Genomic DNA, 22695 nt, shown 5'->3' on the forward strand with positions numbered 1-22695 from the left:
TAAACAATAATAAAACAAAAAAATATTTTTTTATTTAATTGGATCAGATTAGTGCTCCGTTTCTTCTCTCTCAGTAAGCCATACCTTCTGCGTTTCGATAAAATAATCTCCATAAATGATAATAATACAAATTAAGATAAGATTAAGATAATACAAACTCATGAAAACCTATTTTTCCTTCGGCTAGCATTGTGATTAATAGCTACGGCTATTGTGCACTATTTGCATATAATTTTGCAAGTTTCTTTATCATGTTTTCGCTCTTGTAAGAAATTGGTTGTCGATACAAAGCTGCTGGTCCTAAATTTGGTATGAAACTTATCTTCGGCCCGCTTGGGAGTTGCTCAATGTCGCTTCGCAATTGTTTAAACAATTTGTCAAAAGGTGAATATGACTTCTTGGGTTTTTCAAATGTAAATAACTCGTCGTTTAGAGCATACAATAACCCTGAAGTTGAAGATATACCACTGTTATAGTAATAATTATTATGTGTATAAAAGTTTGAGACTGACGCTCCCCTTTCTTTAACAATGGTATAAGGAGGCGTAGGTCCTGAACGTATTAAGTTCTCAAACATCTCGAGACAATGGTCAGGCAGATGCAACGGGTGCCAGTATAAAGGATCGCATTCGTAAACATTTCTATATTTTTGTCTAAAATCAGAGTCATCCATGTATGTTATTCCAGTAATTGATGAATTTGTAAGCCTCAAAAGTAGACTCAGCACGATCACCAGATATTTTATATTTCTGTAAACCAATCAAAGATCTTGTATAATTATTATGGAATTTAATTTAGTAAATCAAAATATTATGGCAATGTTCGCACTCCGCAATAGAAACATATTAAAAAAGTGTAACATATTCTTTTAATAATAAATATCGATTGAAATCTATAATGATTGTGATTTAAAGTTTTCTAATGAAATGTGTTTTCCATGTTGAATAAAAAACTTCTTTAAAATAAAAAATAAATGGATTTAAAAAGAAGCATCTCCTATAAAGAGTACTTAAAAATTATATTTCAAAAAAATAGGCTGATCCGTTGACCGAAATAGCTGCCAGATATTGGGTTTCCAGTAGCCCTATTGAGGCGCGTAGATAGTGCTTTGTACATTCTCTGCGCCTCTGGATCTCACGGGCTAAGTGTTTCGACACATAATTGCATAAAGTTTTAAGACTCACTAAGACTGATATATTTGCGAAGCTTGCTGTGTTCGGCAGTCGAAGCAGTAGCCCCAGCGCCAACTGACCTAACTTCGACATAAGAAGGAGCCAGAGTGTAGAAGCAAGTGGCGTCCCAACATCTGCGCCGTTCCCCGTGCCCAAGCCACCAGAGTCATTCCATCAGGACGCTTGCCAGCGCCACGGGTAATACCATTTAGCATTAATGCTAGCGTGACGACTGATACGGTCGGCTGATTTTAGGCATAATAGCCTGTGCCCAAGGGCATCTACCTGAACGCCACATCTACATTTTTTTTTTTTTTTTTATGGAATAGGAGGACAAACGAGCGTACGGGTCACCTGGTGTTAAGTGATCACCGCTGCCCACACTCTCCTGCAACACCAGAGGAATCACAAGAGCGTTGCCGGCCTTTAAGGAAGGTGTACGCGCTTTTCTTGAAGGTACCCATGTCGTATCGTCCCGGAAACACCGCACACGGAAGCTCATTCCACAGCTTCGTGGTACGAGGAAGAAAGCTCCTTGAAAACCGCACTGTGGCGGACCGCCACACATCCAGATGATGGGGATGAAATCCTAACTTGTGGCGTGTCGTGCGAAGGTGGAATTCGGCGGCAGGAATCAGGTTGAACAGCTCTTCGGAACACTCCCCGTGATAGATGCGGTAGAAAACACACAATGAAGCGACGTCTCTACGCAACGCCAAATGATCCAGCCGTTCACAGAGTACTGGGTTCCCGACAATTCGAGCTGCTCTGCGTTGCACGCGGTCAAATGGATCGAGCTGATACTGGGGTGCGCCAGACCAGAGATGACAGCAATACTCCATGTGAGGCCGGACCTGCGCTTTGTAGAGCGCTAGAATGTGGGCCGGCTTGAAGTATTGCCGTGCTCTATTTATGACGCCCAGTTTCTTTGAAGCCAGTTTGGCTTTGCCCTCCAGATGGCCACGGAATTGGCAATTGCTCGAGATTTCGAGACCCAGTATTCCGATACTAGGCGAGGCTTTAAGGGAAGTGTTCTCGAAGAGCGGTGATACGGCAAATGGGGTTTTTTTAGTGGTAAACGCGCAAACTTGAGTCTTCTGGGGGTTAAATTGGACAAGGTTCAACTTACCCCATTCCGCGACCTTCTCGAGAGAGGACTCGATAGAAGACACAAGTTTCTCCCGGCACTGGTCGACGTTTTCCCGAGAGAGACCTGCATGGCCCGTGTGCTGTCGTCTGCATAGCAATGCATGTTGGCGGTGTCCAACATATCATTGATATGCAGAAGAAACAGCGTGGGAGATAGCACACAGCCTTTGGGAACTCCAGCGTTCACGGGCTTGGGATTCGAGCAATAACCGTCGATAACGACCTGTATGCTGCGCCCAGTGAGGAAGCTGGAGGTCCACTTGCATAAGCTCTCGGGAAGCCCATCTATGTGTTAGGTATACCAGAAGATTGCCAGTCGACCGACCATTGCGAAAGCCGTACTGCCGGTCGTTGATCAACTGGTGACCCTCAAGGTATACCAAGAGCTGGCGGTTAATTATGCTCTCCATGATTTTGGAGAGTAGGGAGGTAATCGCAATAGGCCTGTAGTTTGCCGGATCCGAACTGTCTCCTTTTTTTGTGATCGGATGGACAAGGGCTGACTTCCATGAATCAGGGACTACGCCTTTTGAATAAGAGTGCCGGAATAAACGCGTTAGCACCGGCGTCAACTCAGGGGCACACGTTCTAAGCACGATTGGAGAAATGCCATCCGGCCCGCTCGACTTCCTGACGTCCAACGAAAACAGAGCTCGCCTAACAGTTTTCTGTCGGAACTGTACTTCAGGCATGGAGCTCTGACACCGCGGGATAGTCGGCGGTGTTTTTCCGTTGTCGTCAAGAGTCGAGCTGGAGGCAAAAAGAGTGCACAGGAGATCGGCTTTCTCTTTTGCCGTATGGGCCAGGGTGTCATTCCTCATGTGCAACGGCGGCATGGACGGCTGGTTGAAGTTACCAAGAGCAGCTTTCGACAACGACCAGAACTTGCGTGTTTCGGTCGGGTAACTGGAAAGCTGCTCGCCAATTTTGACGACGTGCTTCGATTTCGCACGGGCGATTTGCCGCTTAAAAAATCTGGAGGCACGGTTATATTTCCTCTTCAGAACTTTGCAGTTCGGATCCTTTGAGCCCAGCGCCGCAACCCAAGTTCGATACGCCTGTTTTTTGCAGTCAGATGCTGCTTTAACTGACGCATCGAACCAGGGCTGTGATCTGCCACCGATCGGTACTACAGAGCTTGGTATAAAAATATCCATGCCCTGCAGTATCACATCGGCTACTGCAACGGCGCAGGCACTAGGATCATCCGAAGGGAAACAAACCCTGCCCCAAGGGTAGGATGCAAAAAAGGAACGCATCCTATCCCAATCTGCTGACTTGTAGTGCCAAACGCGGCGGGTCGCTGGTGGTCTGCGACGTTGGCGTCGGATAGGCACTACACTCCTGACCAGGCAATGGTCGGACGTTCCGAGAGGGGCGTCGACAGAGACCTGGTAACCATCGGGATGTGTAGTCAGCAGAAGATCCAATAAGGACGGCATGTGGCTATCCACATCCGGGAGCCGCGTCGGCGACTCAACCAATTGGGACAGACCATACGCCAATGCAAAATTATGCACAGATCGCCCTGCGTAGTCTGTGGTACGTGATCCAAGCCATTCGGCATTGTGCCCGTTGAAATCACCCAAGACTACGATTTCAGCGGAGGGGATCTGAGCAAGCACGTCATCAAATGCCGCTTGAACGCAGCCCATGAGGTGATCCGTTTCTGCGTTACCACTATGGGACCTGTAGACACACGCATAGATGCGGACGCGGTCCTCTAAATCTACGCGGAGCCAGAGAGTAGACAGGCCCCTACCCTCAAAATTGCCGAGACGGCGACAGCAAATATCCTCCCTAACGTACACACATACCCCGGCATGAGGCATGAAATTATGCACAATTTTGTACCCGGGGTACGTTAAATATGACGTATCGCTAGGTCGAGATATCTGCGTCTCCGTAAGGAAACACAAGGCCGGCTGCGACGTCTCAAGGTGGTGGTGGACGGCGTTTAAGTTGGAGTGAATTCCCCGGATGTTACAAAAGTCCACATTAAGCGTGGAGCGGGGTGCCGTGGTGTTGCTGCCCTGTTTGTCCTGTGACATACACGGTACTGTGCCCTCCCCAGAATACGAAGGGCAGCCCGAGCGCGAATGCTCGGGGAGGGATTCTCTGGCTCTACAAGAGCCGGTACCTCCTGGGGTAACTTCTCTTTAAATACCAATGCTCTCATATTTTGTTGGGGGGGGGGGGGGGGAAAGGACGGGGGGGAATGGCCTCCGGTCCTCGACACTAACCTATGCGAAACATAGCGGCACTAGGCCGCTACTTCACGCCGGTATTCTGTGCGAGTGTGGTAAGTAACCCGGACGAGTCTGGCCCGATTGTGCTGACGTCATGAGACAGCAGCGTGACTCTCCCACTTTCAAAAAGCCCGTAGTCGCCTCTTACGACACCCTTGGACCTGGGACTACCCTATTCTTTTTACGCCCCGGGGCAGCACAGGGCATGACGTGGTCATCCAATTTTATACCTATCCGGTGTGTTACGCATATTGACAATGTTATATTGTCAAGTAGCGTTCCAATCGGTGCAGAATGCAGCGCTGGTAACCAAAAACCCGACTCATTTTGTGTCACGGCCAAAAGACGAGCACGCTCTGTTGTGTCTGTAGATGTGATCAAAGGGTCACAAAAAAGTACGTCCCATGCTTTTTGACACTTTAAGTCGTCTGGAAAATTTTGAATACTTGTAATATTTATCCATGCATTGTTAGCTTCGTTCAAATACTCAATCTCTCAGGTACATGATTTACAATTCTAGTTACCAAAGGCTATGAACTGAAGATAGAAATGCTGGTAGGGCAACGCCCGAAACTTCACGAGTATCGAAACCACCAAACCGTATCGGTAACGAGGGTTGAGACAATGCACATTCGCATAAACGCTCAATTTAAAACGGAATCTAAAATATTTATAAGTGAAATATCAATCACATCAAGTAAACTTAGAAATTTCCATAACGGGCTAGACCTTAGGACGTATGTAGGTTTTGGAAGAAATAAACAAGACCGAATAATAGTTAAGGCCATAAAAGAAATAATCTGTCCGAAACTTTACTAATTTTGTCGTTGGAATTAAAAACAGGAAATAATGGAGCTCAAAGAAGGTGGAATTAATTATTACCCAAAACCTTAATATTGGGGGCCAGAACATTAAATTTATTTATAAAATATCAATCCGGTCTGAAATTTGGAAATATTCGCATATAAGAAGATCGCATTTCGAAAAATTTTTCTCAAGACCAATTGAGCAAAAACTTTCTATCACAATTTTCAAATCATTTAAAACAGAGTCCATTTTACCCTCCAAAGTACCATCATCGGTACTAAACATTAAATTTTGTTATGGTGGAATGAATGGCTAGGCTAATCTTTTTTTTTTCTATAAAATGCCTAATAAATATATAAAATTTATTAAAATATTACACACGTCATTTACTGCTTGAATAACATAAACATTATAGATTATATTCATTGAAAAGTAGTTTAAACTTTAAAATGAAATCAATTATGATCGAATTTCGACCACGAGTGAGAAAAATCACAGAGAAAAGTAAAAAAAGCGATAGATAAATAAATAATATTAATCGATTTTTATGATGTCTATGAAAAACTCACCTCATTATTGCACGAGATGGCTTTTCATGTTTTTGAACGTTCATTTCTTTCAGTTGCTTGTTATTAACACCTGTCCATTTGCTATTACAATACTCTTACGTCTTGCTTTGTAATTGATTTCTGAACGTACACCTGTGTTGCATTGTTAAATTACGTTTGAACACATGTTGTTGTAGGAAAATCTACTCCATTTTGTAACTTAGCATCAGTTATATTGTTTAAAAATTCGTAACTGATTAGGATAACAGAATAGAAAGTAAGTAATAAAATTGTTGACTTTTAGTAGAGAATATTTAAAGAAATTGTAGTCTCATTAAGAATTAAATATTTGTTATTATCCTTTGTTGTATTTTTAATTCAATTTATATTGTGTTTTCAGAATTCCATGAAAGTAATCGTGAATCAACTTGATGTATAATTTAATAATTATAAAAACTAGTACTTATTATGTTAACATAAATTATTGTAAGCAATTCTATTCGAAATAATATCAAGAATCTGTATAGTAACAAAAGTCTCATTTGTTGTATTGAAAGGAATCGCGCATCCACAGTGCACAGTTCCAGTTCCTATGACAACAAGAGGCGACAAAGGAATTTATGACGACAGCACGTATGGGCCAGATTAGTACCTGATTCCCACAGAAAATCGATGCACCACGATGTTCGCATAGGTCGATAACAAGTACCATCCAGTGTTGGCACCTGTCTACTCTCTGGCTGCACAAAGATTTTAAATACTGCATCTACATCTGCACATGTGTCTACAGACAATGTCTCACAGAAACGTGAAAATCTCAGTTTGTTACCCAGAAATGGATCATTTCATGGACTGCTTTTAATCATCAATAATTGACGACGTTGTTGCATGATATCCTCCACTCAAGACATAGGGTGATTTCAGCTTCTCAGACTTCGCAAGGCGATCTGTACATAATTCTGCTTTGGCCTATGGTATTTCCGAACTAGTCGAGTCGCCATAGCAGCTCTCAAACGTTGATGGCCACATTCCGTCCAAATTGGAGCTTCTGCTGACTATACATATTGGTAGTTACCTGTTCTTCTTCAATGCTACTCTAAGAACGTAGGATCATTGCCTAGTCAGGAGTAAAGTGCCTATACAATGCCCATGTCGCTAGTCAGCAGATTGGGTTACGGTATATTTCTCGGGATAGGATAATATGTTTCATTGGTTGATTCTACTGCAGGTGTTGCTGTAGTAGCCCAATGATAATGTAGTCCGATCGGAGACAGTTCACAGCACAGATCAATGTATCCATTAATGTAGAAGCTGATTGCATAATATAGGCGTATTAAACATGGCCTCAGATCTACAAAGGATCTGAATTGCAATTGACACCCTGACAAAACGGCAAAAGATTACCTAAGTTTGTTCTTCTTGACACTCATTTGCTTCCAACCTGACATTTAAGGACAATATATACACCGCTAACCATCCTGCAGTGTCAGGGCTCAATGCACGAAGTACAGATCAGACGAAAAACTGTTTGGTGGATGTTAAGAAGTCAAGCGAGCCGGTTCGCATTTCTGCAATTGTGTTCAGAACGTGAATCTCTTGGAGTTGCGTAGAGACATCGTTTCATTATGTGTACTTTGGAACACTCAGCATTCACCATCTGTGAGTGAGTAAGTGTTCCGAACAGCTGTTTGATATTATTCTTGCCGGTGACTTCCATCATCGCAAATTCACACTTATGATGATTAAAATTATGCATTTACTATTTATTACCACATCGGAAAAGTACAGCTTAATTTAAAAACTGAGATGAAACTAAATGACAACCTTTTGAATCAATATCTAAGTTAAAACATTTACAAAATATAATTTAAAATAAATTCTATGCAAAGTGGAGAGACGTAGTTATGTTTTATCACATTTTGCATGAATCTAACGACTTTCTTGTGTGAATATAAATAATTCATTTTTAAATCTTGAATTTGTTTTATAGATGCATCATTCTAAGCACATTGTAGTTGCATAAAGGTGTCCAATGAACATTTTATTAAAATGACATGTATAAATATATATTTAACACAAAAAAATATTCTAACTAAAGCAGATGCATTAAACTTGTAATGTTCAACACAATTTTGATGTTAGTTGAATTCAGAGGCGTTGTTTATAGAATGTTGATATTCCATCTACGTTACTACGAGTAGCTATGTAGAACCAGTACAAATACAAACTGGTTAAAATATTTTTACAAATATTGTATTCTTTTTTTGCAAATACATCCAACAAAACTATGCTTCATGAAAATGTAAATATTTGTTTAAAATACATTCTATATTCACCGCACGAATTGTAGCAAGTAATTTGAGTGAATCAAACACAAATAAAATATTTTTTATAAATTTTTACTTCTTTAGTACTTGAGTATCACTTTGATGTTCCATATTATACAATTTTGGATATCGGAATAGTTTTATGATAACTGGAATTAAAATTAATGGTGGCTTTTTAGTACAGTCTCCTAAAATATAATAAATCAGAGATCACAAAAATATCATTGTTAACATGATAATCTTGCCTTAGTAGGCATTTTAAAAGAAATTGCATCTATATGGAATCATTACCTCTTCCGCAATGATTATTTTCTGAAGCGCTTTCACCGCGAATATCAAGACAATAACTTATTATCAGAACTGAGATTGTAATCCACTGCATCATTGAAGTATTATGTAGTGATCCGAACTAATATATTGAATATCTAGCTCTGCAAACAAGTAATAATAAAATAGAATTGTAATACGTTCAATTTTTATTACAATTTTACGCGTTCTGAATAAACAATGCCTTTAACATTCTAAATTGAACTGTTATTAAATATGCTTTGCATTCAGTCATTCCTCTCTGCACTTTTGAAGGTATTTTCATATAAAGTCTATTAACGGAATTTCATATTTGAACTCGAAGCTGGAATGTTTCATTCGTAGCTTGAAGTATGCCTGTTACTAGAAATATTTGCAAACAGGACTACGTTACAACTGTTATATTGTATTATCCTGAACATTCCTTTTGCTGTGAAATAGAAGTTTCCTATGCAAAGCTGAAATGCACCTTTCATAGAAGCACTAAATGAGTTTTATCTGTGGCGTTTAGTATCGTCTAATTAGATTTTGTTTTATAACTCTTAAATCTCTCGATAACTGCATCAAATCTTTTATCTGTGATAAACGCTGGTTGCTCTATCGTTAATTTTGGACAACAACACTCTTCATTCATATTGTTTCGTCTTATTCGTTGTTGTATATTATTTGTGACATTTAAGAAGTTATCTTCGTGAAATCTTCTGAATTCTCGATCATTTATAATACCTCGAAGTTTTTGGAAGTGTAAAATGTCTTCATTAATTTTATAGTCAGGAGTACATTCTGAAATAAGAAACACTTAATTTATTTAATTTAAAATCGGTCATAACTAATCATTTTTTTATGGAAGAGAGGACAAACGAGCGTACGGTTCACCAGATGTGAAGTGATCACCTCCACCCACATTATTATGCAATACCAGAGGAATCACAAGATCATTGCAGGCCTTTAAGGAAGGTGTACGCGCTTTTTTTGAAGGTACCCATGTCGTATCGTAGTGGAAACATCGCTCAAGGAAGCTCGTTCCGCAGCGTAGTCGTACGGGGACGAAAGTTCTTTGCAAAACGTACTGTGGAGGAACGCTACACATCCAGAGTGTGGGGATGATGGTATCCCAATTTGTGGCATGACGTGCGAAGGAGGAATTCGGCGGCAGGTATCAGATCACACAGCTCTTCCGAACACTCCCAGTGATAAATGCGGTAGAAGAAACACAACAAAGCGATGTCTCTACGCAACGCCAAGCCGTTCATACAGCACTGGGTCCCCGACAATTAGAGCTGCTCTGCGTTGCACGTGATCAAATGGTTCGACATGATACTGGCATAATACTCTGTTTCTAGTATTTTATTATTTTGTTTTTTCTGAACAGTATGAGAATCAAATATTCAATTATTGTCAGAAGATGTTTATACTGACATGTTTATATTTACACATAATATGTTTATACTGACAATGCTCCTAATATAGTAAGAATAATAGATAAAGATGAAGTAAGAACAAAGTTTTAACAAGTGAATCGTCTTGAAGTTTGTTAAAGCAGGAATATTAAATTATAGTACTTTGGCAGCGCATGATGAGAAGTTGGGCTTCAAACTTATTTAATTCAGATATGTACACAAAATAGGAAATAAAATTTAATATTTTTGAAATTATATACGTTTTCCTATTAATTATAACAATAATGGCAACTTTACTAACAACAATATTATAATTCAATATACAGAATTACATTAATAGTTTGTAAGTACTAATCTTTCTATAGAATAGGAACAATGAGAAAAATCAATTGATATTTTAAATCAATTTCAAATTCAAATATTTTTATTCATAATAGGATATGATATTGCTTATTGAAAGTCAAAAACTACCTAACACCCATTCCAAAAAGTATGCCTCAGAACGACTAATACATGATTAAATTTGATTTGAGTCAACAGCAGCTGATAGATTTCAGCATTATTGATTTTTTATCATTTTAATGAGTAACAAACAAGATGGAAAATATTTAATTACCTTTATTTGGAGGACATTCACAAGTGCCATTAGAAGATACACTAAGGCGTTGTTTATAATTTACTCCATTTTTTCGCATGTTGAGAGGATCATCTGTTGAAGACCACAGCCATCTACTCCACATCACCTTACAAAATACAGTATTGACATCTAACATAATACATAGTAGAATGATTTTCATTGAACTCTGTAAATAAATCGTCATAATTCTAATTGATACATTGAATTCGACAGTTGCGACTATTGTGTTCTGTATGCATATTCTATTTCTTCTTGTCGTGCACTCTTGTTGACTAGCAATCAACCCCGTCACATATATTTGAGAGAAAAAGCGACCCCACATACAACGTCGCCACGAGTAATCTAATACCATTAAACGAGCAATTCTTGTATATATATATGTATATAATCTGAATCTTGGAATCGGCTCCAACGATTTTCATAAAATTTAGTATAGAGGTAGTTTCGGGGGCGATAAATCGATCTAGCTAGGTTTCAATTAAAAAAAAATTTAGTTTTATCCGTGTTTTAATGAAAAACAGCTACAATAACATTAGAATACAAAGGTAAAGGTCGTTACACTCTTGATAGAGCGGTCGTGGTCATCACGAAGTGAAAACTATATACAAGACTATAATAGCTCAGATGGGACTTTGGGTGATCCGGAATGCAGAAGACCCCGGTCCAAATCCAGGTGTTCTATTAGTTTTTTTTTGTTCAAGTTTTGTACATCCTGAAAAATCCGAGCAAGGCTCGGTCGTCCGGATATTGTTATTTTAACGAATATGAAAAAACGATAAATAATAGGAGAACATATACATATAATATATATATGATAGAGAAAAATAGAAATATAACTTAAAGTAATTCTCGAAGTATTTAATGTATAACATAATAATATATCTGTGAGTGTGGCTGAAAATCTCAATTCATGCCAACCGTCAGACCGTATTAACGACGAGACACATTGTTATAGTTACATCGATATTTTCGACAGCAGATTTAGGATAGACACTTCAATGATACTTTGTGCCAATAAGAATCTATTGCGTGAAACATATTTTATTTCTATTCAAATATGTTATATAGTATTGTGTATTATATCGTATTCTAGTCAACCCAATAGACGTTATTTTGTATAAGTTAAAATTGAATTATGTTTCTTAGGATCATACAATTTATCAAAGCCAATTATAAGAAAAGTCTAGCATGACACATGTGATTCCTGTCCTTTTGAAAATAAGCTTCGGAACCTTTGGATTTGAGATATACCTATTTTGGCGCGTTAGGAATGAAAATATCAGAATGAATTTTACGATTCGTGCCCACAATTCATCATCATCATTATCAGCTGGAAGACGTCCACTGCTGGACAAAGGCCTCCCCCAAAGATTTCCACGACGATCGGTCCTGCGCTGCCCCCAACCAACGTATTCCAGCGATCTTGACCAGATTGTCTGTCCATCTTGTGGGGGGCCTACCAACACTGCGTCTTCCTGTACGTGGTCGCCATTCGAGGACTTTACTGCCCCAACGGCCATATGTCCGTTGAACTATGTGCCCTGCTCACTTCCACTTCAGTTTCCCACAATTCGCAATGCGCAAATTCGACACCCTTACGTCAGATGGTCAACTAGATTATTTGTATCATACTTCAGCTACCAAGCTACTTGAAACTGATATGTACCAAGAGAATATAATATAATAATAAGTTATAAAATCAATTTAATGTAAAAAAAAGTGTGTGTTACGCACGCACGCAAGCAGCCATTCTTCTTTGGCGAAATAAAACAAAAATCCTTTAATAATAATTTTATTCATCGTGCTATTTTACGTTTGTTGAAAAAACATTATAAAGAAGTTATTATATACAATCAATGAAAACCGCATTATTTAGGTTAATAATGTGTAATTAAATATAATTAAATTATTTTTATACAATTAGAGAGATATATTTTTTTTTATTTTTAAACTTGTATATAATTTTTGTTTTTGAAACAAAATATATTACATTTTTAGTATTTGCACGCTTAAGACGCCTGGAGGTCTATTACCAAAATCGAAAGCCGAAGTTTTAGTCCGAAACGAAAGAACGACGAACTTCCAATTAAATCCAATCATTGTATCAAAGTACTTCGGATCCCAATAGTGCGGATGGATTTCGTTTTGGAATCATTGGAACCACAAAAAGAGAAGTTTTGGTTACGATCATAATAATTTCAAACAATGAAAAAGTATATGTCAAGTGAATTTGGGAATAAGGTAAACGAAAGACAAAATGTCTATTCGCGAACTTCGTATCGACCTTCGGATCCGAAAGACTTTCGTAATAGGAAAATCAACCGACACTTCGTATTTAGATTTTGGTAATCCTGTAATATATATGTCGCAGGGATATGATAAAAACAGAGATTTGGTCAATTCCCTAAGTGGTTTGATCAAATCACGGAAGATGTTAAAATAACAATAGGATTTTATCATTTCTCTAAGCAAATCTAGTGATTTGATCAAAACCAGAATTGGTTCCGTGAAATGATAAAAAATCTTTTTTTGGTATATTTTAAAAGAATTATCTGGTAAGACTTAGGCATAATTTTTATCATTAAAACAACGTAGTAGAATTGAATATGAGGACAACCAACTTCCAAGAATTTTTTTAATAGTTCGATTGCTACTTCAGCCGCTCTTTTTGAAATCATTAGTCGGAGAAAACTGAATTTTGTTGCGTGATACTACCAGTATCACAAAGACATTTATAACTTTTGTCGGAAGTTGACTGTTAGGCAAACAAATAAATCATCCTGACCGCGGTGGCTTAAATGACTAGATACAATTGACCAAATCTCTGTTTATATTATATCCCTTAGACATATATGTCATATTAAAATAATTCGATATTTATTAATGACGTCTTGTTTTTTTTGTTGTCCAGACTACCTCAACAATCCTAGCACGACAGTGGTGTGGCACACAGGGGAATGTACAATTCTGATCCGGTTTTTCTGTTACTTTGCTATTAAGACATACAGGAGGAAGAGTCCATGGCTCGATTGTTGTTGACTTCGGAAATGGCTTCGCAGGGTTATTCTTGTCATCTTGAGTAGCGTCTCTTGGATATATTGTTTTATAAATATCTTTTACTCGATTACCCTTATAAAGTGGAAAGGATAGAAATAATTTTTCCTTTGATTCTTTGCATCCTCCACGGCAAAGTCGAAACGGAGCGGTGAAGTACAAAACATCGACATTTTCAATTTTGGGGCCTAGAAATTTGTAACTTGTTTTTATAAGTAAATTGTATAAAATATTTTTAAAATAAGCTATAAAATATGATCAGTATTGTCAATAAAATGTATTTGACTATAAGTTTATAATATTATTGCGAAAAATTTAATAAAATTACTAACTATACATTATGTTCTTAATAATAGTTTTTTAAACTTCAATTTAATTAAATTTATTTCTATATGTAAATGTATAGAACAGCTTAACTAATTTACAACTTACTTTGTCCCATTATAATCTCCTTGACGTATTTTTCGCCATCGATTCCGACTTCCTTGTTAGTCACAAAAATACATACGAAATATTGCCCTATACAAAGAAAACATAAAGCAACGCCAAGTATGTGCATTATTCTTGTGCATATAGTAAAGTTTATTGGGTTGTGTAATTTATTGAAATATCTACAAATTATTAAAGTTTTATTGAAGTTAGTTTAAAAAAAAAACAATATTCTTTGCGGTAGTTAACGATAGAACCAAAAAAATTGTAAATAAATTTAAAGTATTCAGATACAGTCATAGAGAATATTACTGGCACATTTATAAAGTGTTGTGAACGTTTCGCAGAAGTTTGCTTTGAAGAAATAGCCCCTTATGATGGAGGCTCAGTTATGTGTTGGGCTGACATTAATGCATTGGCCTGTACGGAGTTAGTTTTCATAGAAAACGTTACTTTGAATTCACAGCGGTACATATCAGAAGTCCTAATTCCTTACGTACATACCGCATTTCATTGATTTTGATGAACGTTAACGCTCGCGTTCCGGCGATTTGGAAGTGTATATACAAGAGGTAGGGGATTTTTCGATGGCTACTTCAAAGTCCTGACCTCAATCCCACATTTAGGATGTTATAAAACGAAGAGTAAGTAAGCTCCGCAATACATCAGGGAGCTAATGAATGTAATTGCTGAGCAGTGGAAGCGTATTTCATAAGAATAGCATCGATTGCATGCCCGGACGAATTAAAAAAAGTAAAGAAGAAAAGTTAAATTTTGAGCTTGCTTTTTAATTTAATGAACAGTTACGCAACTAGCTTTTTAGACTCTGGGATAATTTTTCGTTAAATCCATTGAAATGTAACGACGAAATCGACAGAAACTATTTTTTATGCTTATTTATTTATAGTAATATGTTGATTAGAATTATGAAATAATCTGAAGATGCCAGTGAAACAGGTTATTGACCTAGGTGCCCGTTTTTTTTGCGTAAGAGTGTATTATGAAATGTATGGTATGTCTTATTTGCTTTGATATATACGTGGCTCCGTAAGTATTTCAATTAGAAAGTAAACGCATTTCAGTGTAAAGTAATCGAAAGATGATTTCAAATCACAGCTTTAACATTAGCTTCACTGCTTTTCGTTAGCAATGTAGGTATCTGAATCGTATAACCTTTGTTTTATATCAGCCAGCAATTATTACTAGTCAATCATTTTGGCGCGTGTTGCCGGTACGTGGCTGACAAGAATATTTATGTTTATCGATTTATAACTGTCACAGAATGTTGACTGTTTCCAATTGGCGAAAGATTTCTTTACTATTGTTTCGCTGAGCGCAAGTTAAAAATAGTCACACAAAATGTGTAAATGTAGAGACGTTTATTTTGCGTTGTGAGTGACATAAGTAAATTTGTTTTTAATAAAGTCGCTAGTCCCAGAATTTTCTTAGCAAATTCAATCATGTTATGTCATCTTAAACAAAGCAGCATTTTGTTGAATAAATGTAATTTCTTGTATTTCTTTGACATATTATTAAAAAATTATGACACATAAGCTGTTTTTGATAGTAAATTAGTAATTTTGTGATAAATGTACGTTTTATTGAAGTAAAACTTCTTTGTCGACGTATGGAAGAAATACTTATGGGTAATTTTAAAAAGATAACGTCACACTTTCCGACGCCATCTTGAAAAAAATCGTCATGTGTTTACTTTACTTGAGAAGTGACATATAAAAATATAATTTAGACTACATAATATATACAACATATCATAAATAGAATTATTGAAATTCTTCAAATATAATTGGTGAAAGTAAGATATTATAAGATGGGCAAAAATTTTGATTGTTGGATTGTATATAGATCTCCTAATCAAAAGTTGAGAAAGAATGAGAGCAAAATTTTAAGAACTAAACATCTTAACTGTTGACCCTCAATTTATTCTTGATAATGTGATGTTTGTACATAGGCACGTTTAAATGAATTTGCTCAAAACTGTCATAGCCATAATGGCAACACCAGGAACAGATATAAACTTATAATGCCTACTACTAAGCTAAGTCGAGTTAATAAGTGTTTTATGGGGCAATTTATATGCTTTTACAATTAGATCCCAGAAAATTTTCAAAACAAATGTATTACAAAATTCAAAAGAAATTTTAAAAAACGTTTATGTGTTAAAGGTATACTATGAGGTAAACTATAACATAAATGACTTTCTTAATCGCAAAAATTAAGCAAAGAACTACTATATTTTTTGAAGTGATACTTCTTTAGGCGCGTTATCAAAAAATTATGAGAGTGACATTTTAAGGTGCACGGCATCACTGTAACACAAAAGTAACAGGGTGAAGTTGGTTCCTAAAATTTTCTGACGTTTGCGACATTCGTTATTATTATTTTTTTTGGTTTCCTCGTCCATTATTAGGATAGGCAAAGGGTTCAAGCCCGTACAGCCGTATTCGTTATTTAATAATTAATTGCAAAGCCATCGTTACAAGATTTTAACAATATTGTTCTTTCTACAAACGTAGAATAGAACGTGGAATAAATAATTTTAAGGATTTTTACTTTGTTAGGCCAAAGAAATACAACTTCTTGCGTGCATACATGAGTACACACAAACTTTTTTTTAAATTTTAACGAATGAGATAAACGTAGCCGGTCTATTTCTATGGACATTCTCCTTTGTTTATTCAAAACAGTTCACAAGATCCGGATCAACATAATATGATATAACGCAGTTTTCACTAGGCTACTAAATTACGTAGAATATAATCCATATTATATTTCTTATTTTATTTCATGTGTGTGTTTGTGTGTGTCTATTTGTGTAGGAAACTGTGTGTTCCAGATCATTTAATCGGTTGTGAAATGTATAAAAAATATGGTTATATTATATGTTAATGTTAATAAATACAAAGACTCTAAAGTAATTCGTTTTTCATGCTCCGGCACTCAGTCCTGGTTCAGTTACAGGCTTTATACTCCTACGGCAATTGAGAAAAGACATTTTTGTTCATACTATGAGACTTTAGTTCTGATTATGTTAAATAAATATTAATTTTATTCAAATTTTAACTTTTTGTGTAGCTTCTTTCAAAACGCAAACACGGGTACTGCGAAATATAATTATAACAATACTCACGATATTTATAAGCATTGTAGTGCTGAAAATAACAACAACATTAAAATGAAATTCAATTGTTTTAACGTTGTAAATTTTATTTTTATTGACCAATGCAACAAAATCTGATAAAAATAGTTATTCAATGTGTATTTCGTTCAATGTCTTTGAATAACTATTAAAATATGCGCTTATAATTTGAGTTTAAGTGAATTTTTTTAAAACTACTATGAACCTAACAGAGGTTGTATTACTCCTGACACAGAGTCGGGATAGATACTTACGTATATGTAATCTTCTGCCAAGTCATTTGGGATGCGTTATGGCTTCAATTGAGCTTGACAGTTGTAGAGCATCCGATTAAAATTCTACTGATTTGAAAAAATGCGGGTAACACTCCGGGTGTGCCGGCAAAAGTAAAAATTTTACAGTGAACGTTGTGAATTTTTGAATGTTTTGGAATGGGGAATAATTTCGTACAAATTGCTTTATTTATCAGTATAATGGTACTAGCATTTATGAGGTTAAATATAATATTCATTTATTGCGCTATCGTCCCCAAAGTGACTATCTATATTACATAAAAAATTTAAAACTTCAGAACTATTACATTTGTCTCAGATTAATCTCTCAGAAAAATTAACTTTCATCCATAATTTCAACGTCTACAAATTTTCGATCAGTTCACGTGTCCTGACGCGAGTTTACATTGTATACCCATCCCAAGAAAAGTGCTCAATGCCCCTAAAAGTTTTCACTTCAAAAAATCTATAATGTTGTTAGTTTAGTGTGGAATGGAATCCTGGCAATTAGCAAAAGTTGTTAATTTATCTATTGAGTAAATCCAGGAGTGCAATAATCCGTGCATTTGTAAATAAATTCGTTGTTACATTTAAATAAATTCACACGACCACTGTGTATTAGTGAGCATGTAACAATTTATTTACATATTGTGAAATGTACGAAAAATTATATATTATTTCTTTGAAATTCTGAATGAATTTCTTGCTCACGAGCGGTGTTCACCCTCGCTCATAACCAAAAGTTATCAAATTAAATAGATTCATAAATTGAAACCACAATCTGCAATTTGCACTTCACTGTACATACCCAAAATAAGCGGCCAAGTGTGAGTCGGATTCGCCCATGAAGGGTTCCGTAGCAGCAAGTGACATAATATAAAAGTTCTTGTAGTTCGTTGTTACTTTGATCGATGTTTTAAAAATAGTGTATTTTTTTTCAATAAAGATATTCTTAATATGATTTTATGACGTATCAAAAAGATCTCATTCATACCATTTTCGGTTTAAGTTTGCATGGTAATGTATACATCATATATTTTTTTGGTTTTATCGTTCTCTTATTTTTGAACTTACGGGGGGGGGGGACATTAGATACATCAACATCATTTTTGAAGACCTATCCATAAATACCCCAAACGTATGGGTTTGATGAAAAAAAAATTTTTTTGAGTTTCACTTCTATGTATGGGGAAACCCCAAAATAATGCAGTTCACAGAATACTACTTACTAAGTTTCAACAGTATAGTTCTTACACAAATAAAATTTGAAAAACAAAATTTTATGAACGTTGCGGGATTCAAAACCACGACCTCCGGCGTTCCGTGCCGTTTTTTTTTTCAAATTTTATTTGTGTATTAATCCTAGAAGTGAGGGTTATAACTTTAAAACCATAACATATAGTATAGTTCTTATAGTTTCGGAAAAAAGTGGCTGTGACATACGGACGGACAGATGGACACACATGACGAATCTATGAGGGTTCCGTTTTAATGCCATTTGGCGACGGAACTCTTATAAAAACGACTGAGTGAATCATAATTTATATATCTTAGCCGAATAAGTTAGGTAATTAAGGAATAGTATGAGATAAATATTCACGTAATATCGTCTCAATTCTCACGTAATATATTGAGTTTTCATTTACATTTGATATTTGACTAAACGACCGCTCTACATAAGATTTAGGTAGGTGCCAGAAATTAATGAATAAGTTAACTCTAGTAATCCACGTCAAAGGTTTTATTAGTCATAGTAACATTTAATTATGCTCAATTTGGCTGATTGCCGGTTCTACCTGCTAGGTAGTCTAGCGTTTTGGCGGTTCTCCAAACGATTACATTCACTGAACTGTCAAAGATAAGTTATTTTAGCAATTTTGACATTGAAAATATTCATATGTAGCCAAAGAGGCATGTCTCTGCGTGATGCTAGATAAGATTTAAGTGCGTTTTAATTGTTGTCTCTGTTGCTAATTACGTTTGGCTTACTCAGTGTTAAACGAGTGGAATCATGATGTTACTAATAGCTCTGTTATATGTTTTTATTATCATCCCCACTATCTGGATGTGTGGTGGTCCTCCACAGTGCGGTTTTCAAGGAGCTTTCTCCCTCGTACTACAAAGCTGTGGAATGAGCTTCCTTTTGCGGTGATGCCGGGACGATACGACATGGGTACCTTCAAAAAAAGCGCGTACACCTTCCTCAAAGGCCGGCAACGCTCTTGTGATTCCTCTGGTATTGCAAGAGAATGTGGGCGGCGGTGATCACTTAACACCAGGTGCGTAACACCCGTACGCTCGTTTGTCCTCCTATTCCATAAAAAAAAATGTACGATTTCAAATAGAGACTAAAGATGGCCTAGATTTAATTAATTCCATTATAAAATGTACTAATGGATGTCTCAGTTACTACTGACATCGCTCTGCACAGTATAAATTACTATAATTTATCACATTAAAATCGCTTTGCGCAAAGATGTCACGTATTTGATATTGTGGAAACATTTGAGACGATTTAATAAGCCATCTTCTAAATAGTCTATAATAGTATTTATTAAATTTTAAACAAATAATGAAATTAATGTTAGAAATTAGTCAATCACTCTTGCACTAATTAAAATAAAGGAAAATATGCTCATATTACGATAATATATAGAAATTTCCACGCAAGCATTTAATAAAACAAAATTTTAATTAAACTGTTTATTGTAGTCTTCATTATTGATATAATTTAAGTATAGCGATAGGATTGCGGAATCTTGATTTCATAACGACATATTGCTTTTGTTAGCGCCACGGGACGAATCACGACAACGAAATCCTGTAACATGGATAATAAGGTCACGAAGGGAGATCTAATTGCAGTCCGCAAAGCAACGGTAAGCAGGTGTTTAAAGCGAAGCTAGATGTAGACGGTGTTAAACCCCAGGTTGGAATACTTCCTAGAAATTAGGGACTTGGTGTGGGCTCTCTGGAACTTGGCACCAACTGAGATATGGTGTAAGAGGTACTTGTCCTCTCTTGCTGTTCTCGCGATATCGTAGTTATAACTTTGGGATAGATAGGTACGCAGTGCACGTTCACCCCAAGTTTGGGGAACTGGTCTTTCAACTGGCAAACCTCTGTTCCGCCTATCGATATAATGTATCAGGTCATCATAATAATTCTTTTGGAACTCGTATAAATAGTTGTACGTGGAGAACTTGGGCCTGAAATTAAAATAAACATTTACTAATCGAATACATTAAGTAAGATGTGACAAATAAAATTATTATTATTACCCTTACCTAACCCAATGTTTACAAACAAGCCTTTTGTCCTTTTGGTTTTCAGGCTTTTGTGGTGCAGGTGTTTCTGCTTCCTCGGCTTTTGCTTCACCTTCTGGAGCAGCGGCAGCCTCATCGGCTACTGGAGGAGCTGCATCGGCTGCTGGCGCCTCCACCTTGGGCTGTTCGTCTTCAACGTCGTCCCACATATTGAAAGATTCTGAGACCAAAAAACACTATAACTTAATTCATTACTCAAAATATCACTAAGAAATTTCATTGATTACTAATTTAATTCACATCACTATCAAGCACCTTGTACGGTTTGTTCTGATGAGCGTGTTGAGTGGAGTATCGCTCGCTTGCGACTAACTGAATCGTCCCTAAGTGAAACAAGCAGCCTCCCAATATATCTCTTTTTGGCCCCACCTGGCTGTCGTAAGCAACGTTTCAAAGAGCATCATTGGCACACGATAGTACTGTTATGCTCTGTCAATACAATTCTCGTGCATCGAAAAATTTCTTACTGATTGCCGTGCCAATTCACGTTTTCCACTTTGATCTGCAAAGACAAAAAGAGTTGTTAGCAAAATTTTTGTCAATTGACACATTCGTTTTATCACTGTCACAAATCACCTAATAACATTACAGGGAATATTCATTTAGTTTAGGACAATGTGAAAGTGTGCCAACTTTTATATAAACGATTCGATAGCGTAATTTGTGTTGCTTCTATTTTTATTCGCACAATAGAATGACGTCACTAGCCATGACACATGTACAACAGGTGAACCGCAAATTAATTGACAGCACTGGATTAGAAAGGATTTATCTTTTATGGATTTATCCCCCTTGAGCCCCGAACTGTATGTAGCTGCGATCGTACTAAATAAATTTTCTTTCGTTGTTGTCAAATTGATAGACCATTCGATTATATTGCCATCAATTCGTATGTACTTTGATTTACTATTACCTAATCATAATCATAATTGAAATATTATAGTTGATATCTATTAATAAAATGGAATGTAAGTTGAAAGAAATCATATAGATATTTCTAGATAAAATATATTTGGCACAAACAGCATATTTTAAATAATCTCCCTCTCTCGTAACGAGCCTGTATTTAAACATATTTAATATTATTATATATCAATTCTAAAGTTATTATTTGTAGAAATTCTTGAATTCTGACGCAAAATTATAAATATAAACGTGAAAAATACATAACATGCCATTTATTTTAAAATCGAAGGGATTATCTACGTTCTTCAACGTACGCGTGCTCTAATTTATTTTTATACTTGGACTTTGAAAAGTTTTAATTTTTTTATTTAACACACACAAAGTGTCTCGAGGTTGAGGTATTTATAAAAATATTTTATTGGCCTATTATTATTATTGGCGTATTCATTATAACGAGATACTCTTTACTTCTGCAATAACAAAAACTTTTCGCGATTTTCGCTTATATTCTAGCATTAGTGTGCAATTTAGCATTAGTGGCAATACTATCTGAAACTACATAAGGCGCAACTTAGGCTTCACACGGAGTACTGTATTCACCTGAGGGCGAGCGCGCCGTAGACAAACCTCTTACCCCACACAGCCAAGACGTTGAATCAATAACCAGCTACAGTTTTTCCAAACTGATACTTCGTAGAAACCTTAACTTGAACCATAATCGCAACTAAAAGACCAGCAACACATCCTGACTCCTGGTATTGCAAATGTCCATGAGTGGTTGCGTCATCATTTTCCATCATGTTAGCCTGTCATTGTCTGTTTGCACCCTCTTATATATATTTTTAAATAGGTCAAAGCTATTATGTGGTCCACTCACAGTTCTTCAGCTATATTGTTACTTCATTTCCTATATCCGTATTTATTGTCCAATTTATCCATAACAGGGCGAGATGCAT

At 36.4% G+C, this 22695-nt stretch overlaps 4 protein-coding genes across 7 annotated transcripts in view; all 4 read right to left on the bottom strand.

Moving 5' to 3' along the window:
• LOC126979067 (uncharacterized) overlaps positions 1–22695 on the bottom strand; it is a 377271-nt gene that overhangs the window by 257284 nt on the left and 97292 nt on the right. The gene's annotated exons all lie outside the window — the stretch shown is intronic.
• LOC126979092 (uncharacterized) lies at positions 32–6071 on the bottom strand. The gene is made up of 2 exons (XM_050828303.1): positions 5947–6071; positions 32–749 (listed from the first exon to the last, which is right to left on the bottom strand). The coding sequence occupies exons 1-2, from the start codon at positions 5988–5990 to the stop codon at positions 209–211; spliced, it is 585 nt and encodes a 194-aa protein (XP_050684260.1). The 5' UTR covers positions 5991–6071; the 3' UTR covers positions 32–208.
• LOC126979097 (uncharacterized) lies at positions 8321–17363 on the bottom strand. 3 transcript variants are annotated; one of them, XR_007732749.1, is made up of 4 exons: positions 17227–17363; positions 10575–10761; positions 8544–9341; positions 8321–8401 (listed from the first exon to the last, which is right to left on the bottom strand). XR_007732749.1 is itself a non-coding variant. In XM_050828311.1 (3 exons), exons 1-3 carry the CDS (start codon positions 17239–17241, stop codon positions 9076–9078), a joined length of 468 nt encoding a protein of 155 aa, XP_050684268.1. In that variant the 5' UTR covers positions 17242–17363; the 3' UTR covers positions 8327–9075. The 3 variants fall into 3 exon arrangements, 1 of the variants encoding a protein (XP_050684268.1); XR_007732748.1 differs by having other exon boundaries at positions 8321–8440; XM_050828311.1 differs by having other exon boundaries at positions 8327–9341.
• Positions 20196–21257, bottom strand: LOC126979095 (flightin). 2 transcript variants are annotated; one of them, XM_050828308.1, is made up of 3 exons: positions 21089–21257; positions 20795–21009; positions 20196–20716 (listed from the first exon to the last, which is right to left on the bottom strand). In XM_050828308.1, exons 2-3 carry the CDS (start codon positions 20980–20982, stop codon positions 20410–20412), a joined length of 495 nt encoding a protein of 164 aa, XP_050684265.1. In that variant the 5' UTR covers positions 20983–21009; positions 21089–21257; the 3' UTR covers positions 20196–20409. The 2 variants fall into 2 exon arrangements, with proteins under 2 accessions (XP_050684265.1, XP_050684266.1); XM_050828309.1 differs by having other exon boundaries at positions 20795–20993; positions 21089–21256.

This window comes from Leptidea sinapis, chromosome Z (assembly GCF_905404315.1).
Source record: "Leptidea sinapis chromosome Z, ilLepSina1.1, whole genome shotgun sequence".
Classification (NCBI taxonomy): domain Eukaryota; kingdom Metazoa; phylum Arthropoda; class Insecta; order Lepidoptera; family Pieridae; genus Leptidea; species Leptidea sinapis.